The sequence below is a fragment of the Eptatretus burgeri genome, chromosome 12 (genome assembly GCF_056783735.1).
Source record: "Eptatretus burgeri isolate ZD-2024b chromosome 12, Ebu_testis_v1, whole genome shotgun sequence".
NCBI classification, from domain to species: Eukaryota; Metazoa; Chordata; class Myxini; order Myxiniformes; family Myxinidae; genus Eptatretus; species Eptatretus burgeri.
In genome coordinates this window covers 13,802,766-13,812,383 of record NC_140972.1, presented here as the reverse complement: position 1 = coordinate 13,812,383, position 9,618 = coordinate 13,802,766, and the positions used below count along the sequence as shown (strand labels likewise).

The 9,618-nt window shown below is 44.4% G+C and overlaps 1 protein-coding gene across 9 annotated transcripts in view; it reads right to left on the bottom strand.

The window, feature by feature from the left end:
- Positions 1-9,618, bottom strand: part of CLPX (caseinolytic mitochondrial matrix peptidase chaperone subunit X) — an 80,370-nt gene that overhangs the window by 25,285 nt on the left and 45,467 nt on the right. For 7 of the 9 annotated variants that reach the window (XM_085849592.1, XM_085849599.1, XM_085849597.1 and 4 more), the window contains 2 exons: positions 6,559-6,621; positions 711-905 (listed from right to left, as the gene is read on the bottom strand). In XM_085849592.1, coding sequence (XP_085705718.1) covers positions 711-905; positions 6,559-6,621 — 258 coding nt within the window. The remainder of the gene's footprint in view (positions 1-710; positions 906-6,558; positions 6,622-9,618) is intronic. The other 2 variants (XM_085849600.1, XM_085849598.1) reach the window with 1 other exon arrangement.

The following is a 9,618-nucleotide window of genomic DNA, read 5'->3' as shown; positions in this document are numbered from 1 at the left end:
CAATCCGAACAAGAACAGTTACAGCGAAGTCATTTGGCGTGTCATCTCAAATCCCCACACTTTCCACGTAAGGCAAAGTTGAAAGATGGCAAAAAGTTCCACCACGATTGACCCAATATCAAATTTTGAGTTTAAAAGAATCTTGTTTTGACCCCTGTGACCCCAAGTCCCCACCCCCTGGGTCATGAACCGGGGGTCAGACACAAAAAATGGTTACATATTTCACGCGGCTCCCAGTGTCGATTGTATATAAAAAAAGTTTCATTATAAAATGTGCTTGTAATTTTTTTGGCATTTGACATTTTGACACCGCACCAGGCGGCGGGGCCAAAATGATACTGCTCTTGCACCGACTTGCCATGTGGTGATCATAATTACCAAGTTTGGTGAATGTTTGCACAACCGTTTCGGAGGAGAGAGCGAGACGGTCGGACAGACACGATTACAATCTCATCCCTGTTATGTTTTTAAAGTGTGCGGATCATGATTCATGAACTGAGCGCTCTCATTCATAAGATTACTGAACATCTTTTTGCTCCGACAAAGGCCGAACAGCTCGAAACATCAGCTGTACCCTGTTCAACTTGTTGTTGACAACATACATTATTGTTTGAAGGTATTTTTGATGACGAGAAGTAAATAACCCTCTCCATTGCTACATCCTTCGCCTAATATTCCATACTCGAGTACAATTACGCATAGGTGTGCACCTGATCCAGTAGGACCCAAGAGAACGATGTTGCTTTTCTCCAAACGGATGTCGTGGGTGGTGGCGTCCAACACATCGCTAGCACGCTGCTCTCGCCCATCAGCTTCTTGTTCTGCCGCTGTGGCGCCGTTCGGTGGGTTGGAGGAAGCCCCAAGAGCGTTCCCATGGATTCCAATGCCTGTTATCTGCAGCAGCTCTGGAACCAACATAGCAAAGGTTAATGTCCCAGACAAAAGCTCAACCTTAACAGAGGAAGACTGGGGGGGGGGGGCATGGGAGCATATCTCAGGAGTTGCAAGCTTGCCTCGGAGTCATTTAACATGGCTTTGACTCCCAAACGTAAACCAACCGTCATTCTGGTGCTTTGCAGGCAGATCATTGAATTACAGAGTTCCCAGTCATTTGGAGAGAGTGTTAAGCCTCGTCTCAAAGCACTCGCTTGTGGACATCATACCCTTAAAAAGGATTTCTAAAGACTAGGCCAGTGTGTGACTTCGCCCAAATTATAATATTCTTACCTCCTAATCCTCTGCTTAAGGTTTCTACAGTGGACCTTAATGATGCCAGTAAACAGACCTTAATGATGCCAGTTACCATCTGACGAACAAGGCACCGACTTCCAGACTATGAGCAGCACAATCCCTTATTAGGTGGAGGGGAAAAAAAAACAACTATATATGCTTCGTACGATGCAAAGACATTTAAGAGACGGTTAAGAGAGCTGTCACAGGTACGCAGACTCACGGACGGCATAGACATAACGTATGCTAAACGACTCTGTGGGTGTTCACTCTCTTGCTATAAGAGTTGGATGATGAATGTAACCTCAGATTGAATGTTATAAAAGATGAAGGAGGAAGGAATAGTGGATATGCTCGTGCTTCAAGAGCCAAATTTAGAGGGGAAACATCAAATACACACAAAGGGGATTTAGACACATCTCTACCATCCAAATAAAGCTGAAAGACACTCAGTTAGTAATCCGAGCTGAACACAAATTGGACAGACAAGTGAAACAAAATAAACATGGACTTCACAGAGCTCTTCTGTTGGTGATGCAATTACTCCTTTAAAACTGCAGAGGTGGCATTTTTCCATAATTTCCCTCTATGAAACCAGTGAGGGGTTGCAAGGTTGGCCTAGAGCCCGAGACGTATGCACACTCCACTCTGAGCCGTCCGTCTTGCCTGGGTTTGAATCCAAACGTAGCCGTAAACTGTGATCCTGGTGTTTCGCGGTCAGGACGCAGCATTTGGACGGTAAACGGGCGTCCCGGCTGCCGGGATTAGTCGGTCGACATTGAAGACCCGGTCTCCTTCGCGAAGGGTAGGTGAACCATCGCCGGCACCCTGAACAAATTACAAATATCTGCCCTCACCTACAGGGCACAGCAAATGATGCGACCCGCAGCCATGTGCTGCATATGAAAGAGCAAGAACCACCACCAGTGATCACTGCTTGCTATTTGACGAAAAAGCCTTCACACGCTCACCATCATCCATGGCGACGGTTCCAAATGGCATGTTGAGTGGTAAAGCGGTCAAGATGGTTACGATTCGGATTCGTAAAACCGATTTTATCAATATTGATAGCGGTCGAACATTTCGATATTTCACCGTTTCCACACGTCGATCGTCTTTATCGGCGTTCGATATGGCATGGCTCTCTCAGACTCCGTTAAATTTATCTCAGCGATTCTGCCTTCGTACTAGCTCTGAACATCAAAAATCGCTCCACCTGTAGCTCTACCGGTCTGCAAGGCAGCGTTGACCCACAAATTGACCCAACGAGGTTCGCCATTAGGAATTGTAGGAATTTGGGTGAAGGAATTCCCACGCAAATAGCTCCCGACTCGGAGACATTCTTGCCACAGTGGGGCGTTCAAAAAGATATACGAATGAGATATTGATCATTGTCCGAGATATAGCATGCGTTTAAAATAAATAAATAAATAAAATATTTCTCAATAAACCAGCACATGTGATTAATGCTTCAGTCACATTTGGCTCGGTGGCCATAGGGTCTAAAAAAAATCTATGGCCACTCGCAATTATAGGGCGGCCGCAGTATTTCCATGGTCACACAATGTAGCAGTCACATATGTTTTTATTTTTCGGGTAGCCGCACAGGGTATTTAGAAATTGTGGAGACCGAAAACATGGGGGTGCCGTACGCTCTTTGATTTGATGTCGCACGATGACCTTAGGGCGTCCCTGCGGCTGCCATAGAATTTTCAAGGCAGACGCAAGGTGCCCGCAAGGCGACCGCAGGGGGGCCCTAAGGCGAATGTAATTTTTTTTGGGGGGGGTTGGCAAAATTCATTTTTCATTAATAAGAGCCTACGGCAGCCGCACGAATAACGCAAGCCCACCGTATGCCCTACGTATGGTCGACGTGGAACATCTACGTCATGGCTACGGCTTGTCAAATTGCTACGGCCAACCTGGAAATGAAAAAAGTTATAACTTCGCGCTTTAATTCCACGGAGACCCCCTCCGGCCTGTAAAAGATAGCCATACGGTGTAGGGCCACCCTGAGGCCACCTCAGAAACTCTGCGACCGTCGCACGTTTCTGTCAAATCAGGGGTGGGGGGGGGGTACGGCCGCCATATCCTAGCCGTAGAGCAAATGTGACTCATGCTGAAACAAATAGGAATTTTGTATTTATGTTCACTCATTGTACCTTACGACGGTCATTGGACAATTCGGAGTACCAAGTTTGTACAACTTTTCAAACACCCCACAAAGCAGGCCTCAAAGACCGTTCAATTTTGAACCCTCAGCTTGTTGCGGTAACAAGTTAATTATTTATCACCTCTGTGACCGAAGGTCATGTTTTCACCCCTATCTGTCTGGGAGCATGAAATTTCAAAAGTTGTGGATGGATTATGACAAAACTAGGTGTGGACGAGTTGGTGAGATGACAAGAACAAGCCGATTAGATTTTGGTTCAGGTCGGGATGCGGATCTGGCCTATCAGTGGGATACGAAAGGTAAACTGTTCAGCATGATGGAGGTCTGTGCTCTACCGAGTGCCGTCCCAGGAAAAACTATAATACTACCCTCATTCTGACGAGCCTCCAGCAGGACTGTGTGGCAGGCTGTGGGCGGTCGCAACGGGACAGAGCGACAGTTGAGGACAGAGACACGCAAAGACCACCCAAAGATCACGAGGTTGATGCCACGTTGAAACGGTGTCAACGCTGAAGCTTTGGGGGTCACTGAGAGAAGCCAATCATAAAATAACCACCACCTGACGACCGATAAAAGTGTGGGTGAACTGAACCATTCCGGTCCAAGGTGGTGTCGTGGACGTTGTCGGTGGTGACACGATTCATAATAATAAGAGGTGGCAAAATATTCTCAGGTTTATGCAACTTGACGAATCTCTTGGTACAACTTGTGGCATGGAAACCCTTCACCATGACGAAGAAGAAAACGTACATGTTAAATATAGTCACATGACTGTGTGTGTGTGTGTGTGTGTGTGTGTGTGTGTGTGTGTGTGTGTGTGTATGTGTCTGTGTGTGTGTGTGTGTGTGTGTGTGTGTGTGTGTGTGTGTGTGTGTGTGTGTGTGTGTGTGTGTGTGTGTGTGTGTGTGTGTGTGTGTTTGATTCATCTTGTAAGATTTATTTTTCCGTTATATTCAATTTGTGGATCCACTTCAACAAGAAGAAACTGATTGACAGCTCGCGGGTCCTCCCTCCTTCCAGGTGAGAGTGCCCTTCTCGGCCCACCTTTGGTGGGCAATATGTTGCAACATATCATCCTCGAAATCGGAGGATAAAGGAAGATAATTTGTAATACCAGTCACCCCCAAAGGTGGTGCTATTTATGCCACGGGTCATAATTTTTAGACTTTCGGTGACGTCCACGTTTGCTCCATTATAGTAAGTCTGAAGTCAAGTTTAAAAAAGAATATACTGTAATTCCAGGAAATAAACATTATTTTTGTTATCACAGTCATATGTTGAACAGTGTTATCCATTTGAAGCTGGCAACCAGCGCTTTACATACAAATTTCAGCTGAGCGGCGAAAGGAGACTGGACTTTTTGATTCATAAAGGAGGTGATTGCAAGTATCTATCATAGAAATGTTTAAAATAATGAAAGACATTGACATAATTAGGTGCAGGAACATTTTCTACCAGGTTGGACAGCAACAGGACCAGGAGGTATAACTTGAGAGCAAATAAGGGGAGAGTGAAGACAGAGGTACCGCACGCACGCGCACACACGCGCACGCACACGCACACGCACACACACACGCACACACACACGTCTTCCTGGGAAAGTGGTAGCACCAGGAGCAATATACAAGTTTGAAATGGAACTCGTTAGATATCTATAAGTAGTGGAGACAGAGGATTAGAGGGAAATCGGCAGAAATGGAAGGAAGACTGTACCTGAATTTGGTGTTACGTGCATGTTGTGCTGGTTAGTTATCTTGATATTGATTCTCTAAAGTCATTGGTGTTGTCAAGTGACAACAGATCATCTGTGTTAATAAAACCCTTAGTTGTCCTCCCCCCCCCACACCCACCACCCACCCCCGAAATAATTTTTCAAAATCCTCACGTATTGCGATTGTCAAACAAATAAATTAAAGTGAACAGCCCTCCCTTCACCTTCCATTGGGTTTGTGGTCTGGGTGAGATTGATTGGTGTCATGGAGGGTGTAATACCTCGTGGTTGTGGTGTGGGTGAGATTGGTTGGTGTCATGGAGAGTGTATGACCTCATGGTTGTTGTGTGGGTGAGATTGGTGTCATGGAGGGTCTATTATCTCGTGGTTGTGTTGTGGGTGAGATCGGTTGGTGTCACGGACGGTGTATGACCTCGTGGTTGTGGTGTGGATGAGATCGGTTGGTGTCATGGAGGGTGTATGGCCTCGTGGTTGTGGTGTGGGTGAGATTGATTGGTGTCATGGAGAGTGTATGACCTCGTGGTTGTGGTGTGGGTGAGATCGGTTGGTGTCATGGAGGGTGTATGACGTTGTGGTTGTGGTGTCTATGAGATCGGTTGGTGTCATGGAGGGTGTATGACCTCGTGGTTGTGGTGTGCGTGAGATCGATTGGTGTCATGGAGGGTGTATGACCTCGTGCTTGTGGCGTGGGTGAGATTGGTTGGTGTCATGGAGGGCGTATGACTTCATGGTTGTGGTGTGGGTGAGATTGGTTGTCATGGAGGGCGTATGACCTTGTGGTTGTGGTGTGGGTGAGATTGGTTGGTGTCATGGAGGGTGTATGACCTCGTGGTTGTGGTGTGGGTGAAATTGGTTGGTGTCATGGTGGGTGTATCGGTTACCATTATATTTATACCAACGGATTACATTTACATTTCTACTTATTATTATTGTCTATTTTAACAACCAATAACCAAACATGTACTGCAGTAAGCATGGTCCTCGTTTCTTCACAAGAGTTGGCCTCTCGTCGACACATGACAACCAAAGGGCGCACGTAACTTACCCGTACTCCGATGGACCTTGTGTGCTCAACTGTATCAAACTTTTAACGCCGAACGAAATTCTAAAACAAAACATTTTACAGACATCACATCTTTTTCATGAAAAAAAAAACCCACAATCAACAGGTACAAACACCTATGTGGAGGTACTTTTCAAAGTATGGAGAAAAAAAAAATATATATATATATATATATATATATATATATATATATATCTATATATATGGTAATAATCCAAGTTGACTCTCACTGCACACATTTCTTCCAGATGGGAAAAATCCCAAACATCCATCAATGTGATCTTAATGGAACACTCATGCACAAGTTATCCTGGAAATTATATGATCAACGTGTGTTTGTAGTAGCAAAACAACCCTCACCCCGAATGGTGTGGCGGCGTTTTTCCTTCCACTCTAGCCTGTCCTTCCTACCCCTGTTAAGCCCTTCAAAACACGCATAACATAGGCCAGTGCTTCACTGCAGCAACCAGCCAAGCGATCAGTGGGAAGCGAGCGACACAGCATGTGCTATCATGACAAGCAAGGAAACTTTTTATTATTACAAAACAAGTATCATTATACGAGGGTTGTATATTTCATCCGTTAGAATTGTCGCAAGGCCAAAAATGGCCGGCCAAAGTGTGGGTCGATGTATGTGCCATTCTGGCAGGTGTAATGACATCAAATCAAGTCGTCTGCGTCACACTGCGTCTGCGGCACCGCGATTATCGAAAACTGTTTTTTCTGCCTCATGTGTTGCCATGGTGACCGTTTGTCCACCTCGTGACGTGTGATTGTGTCTGCCTTTCACTGGAGGAGACATCTGATTGGCTAATTCCTATTTCCGCATCACGAGCCGCCATTTACAAAGTATGGTTAAACTTGTGAACTTTCAGCTGTTTCTGAGTGTGGCAGAGACAATCCGCTTTAATCTGCAGAAGACTTTAGCTTTTTTAGTTCAAATTATCTTCCGCTGTGATGTTTTTGGTAAGTATAATATTATAAATCGATTTTATGTGTCTTAGCTTTTGTTTTTGGACGTTTTTAACATCACAGAATCCATGATGTGTTCGTGTTACAAGGTGGTCTGGAATCCATATCGTTACATTCAATGGAAACTCTCCCGGGCCCTTCGGGGCCCTCGAGTGGTTCGAGCGTTGGACTCGAACGTGCATCTGATGATCGAATCCTCTAACACCCGATTTCATCATTCGTTTATCACGTTTAGCTGTCGCTGATATGGCCCTGATCGGCCTGGAGTTGCAGGCAGGAACAAGCCCTCATCTATCTATAATTCCAGGTGTGTGTGTGTGTGTGTGTGTGTGTGTGTGTGTGTGTGACCGCTGTTTCTCGACAACTACTGGTCCGATCTCATTGAAACTTGCCAGGTATATTGCTGGGGCCCTGTGGTTGTGCCTTTTCAAGGTTTAATATTAATCGGACAAGTGGTTCCCAAGTTATGGCCATTTATTTACCAACCAATGACAGGACACTGTGCTATGACATCATGATTGAAGTAATTTTTTTTTCCTCTCTTCTCTTCTCTTTTTGTTTTTCCTTGTGACGACATTGCGATAAGGCAAAATACGTTGGCGCTAATTGAATAATTGGCCATTAAAACTAAATTGCGAATAATCATAACTGCGATATGCGAACTTCCAGGCAACGCATGTACGGGCACGCAAGAGCGAAGAAAGGCCTGTGTGGTTGTTGTTTCTTGCTCGCGGTTTGAATATTTATTTATTTATTTATTTATTTATTTTTACGGGCACGTACTAGTAATAAAAAAAACACAAATATGCCCATGAAAATTCGAAAAAAAATGCGAATACGTGAAGCACAGTGCCACAAATGTCGAAGCGGGTCGCATTTTATAAACCACGAATACACAGGGTCTGCGAGTAGCGAATCCGTGAATAGTGGGGTCCAACAGTAATTGATCTGTTCCTGAATGCAAATCAGACTCTCAGAAATATGACAAATATCTGTGGATGAGAGGTGCGGAGTTCCTATCATTTCCTATTTGTACAAGCAAGCAGTGGCAGTGAAACACACAAACACACACCCTCCTCTTCCTCTCCCCCCCCCCTTTACCTGTGGTTGCAAAAATCTGGTATAATCTCTCTTGGGGCCCCAGAATCAAACAAAATATATCCTGGCGTATTACGTTATTTGCGGATTCGCTATTCGCGGGTCGTAAAATGTAATCTGCCTCCCCATTTGTGCATTTGCAGGTTTTTTTATTGTAATTATTATTATTATTATCATTATTATTTAAAACTTCAGGACGAGTCTCCTAAATCCACCTGGGAAACTTGCAATCAGCCAACATCGCAGCATTACATTAAAAAGGTGCAAAAACAAATCCCCTCAATTACAGCCCAATTAGCTTACTGTGCTTACAATCATCAGCAAGATCATGGAATCCATCATTGCAGCGAGTTGGTATAAATTCATTCCTCTTCTCCAACAGCCTCATCTCAGATCATCAATTTGGTTTCAGACCAGGTCAATCTACCTTTGACATGCTGCTTCTTTTCTCCCAACAATGGATGGAGGACCTCAATATCAGACATGAGGTCAGGGCAGTCTCTCTGGGCAAATCGCAAGTTTTTGATACAGTCTGGCATTCTGCCTTGCTCTACAAACTGTCTGCCTATACAATCCAAGGCCAACAATCCAAGGCCAACTCCACTCCTCCCCTCTCATGGACAACATGTGGCTCTCAACAGAACACTTTCATCTCCATATTACATACATATATATATATATATATATATATATATATATATACACACACACACACACACACACACACACACACACACACACACACACACACACACACACACACACACACACACACACACACACACACACACACACACACACACACACACACACACACACACACACACAGTGAGGAGAACAAGTATTGATACACTGCCGATTTTGCAGGTTTTCCCACTTACAAAGCACGTAGAGGTCTGTAATTTTTATCATCGGTACACTTCAACTGTGAAAGACGGAATCTAAAACAAAAATCCTGAAAATCACGTTGTATGATTTTTAAATAATTAATTTGCATTTTATTGCATGAAATAAGTATTTGATCACCTACCAACCAGTAAGAATTCCGGCTCTCACAGACCTGTTAGTTTTGTCTTTAAGAAGCTCTCCCATTCTCCACTCATTACCTGTATTAACTGCACCTGTTTGAACTCGTTATCTGCATAAAAGACACCTGTCCACACTCAATCAATCAGACTCCAACCTCTCCACAATGGGCAAGACCAGAGAGCTATCTAAGGACATCAGGGACAAAATTGTAGACTTGCACAAGGCTGGGATGGGCTACAGGACAATAGGCAAGCACCTTGGTGAGAAGGCAACAACTGTTGGCAGAATTATTAGAAAATGGAAGAAGTTCAAGATAACAGT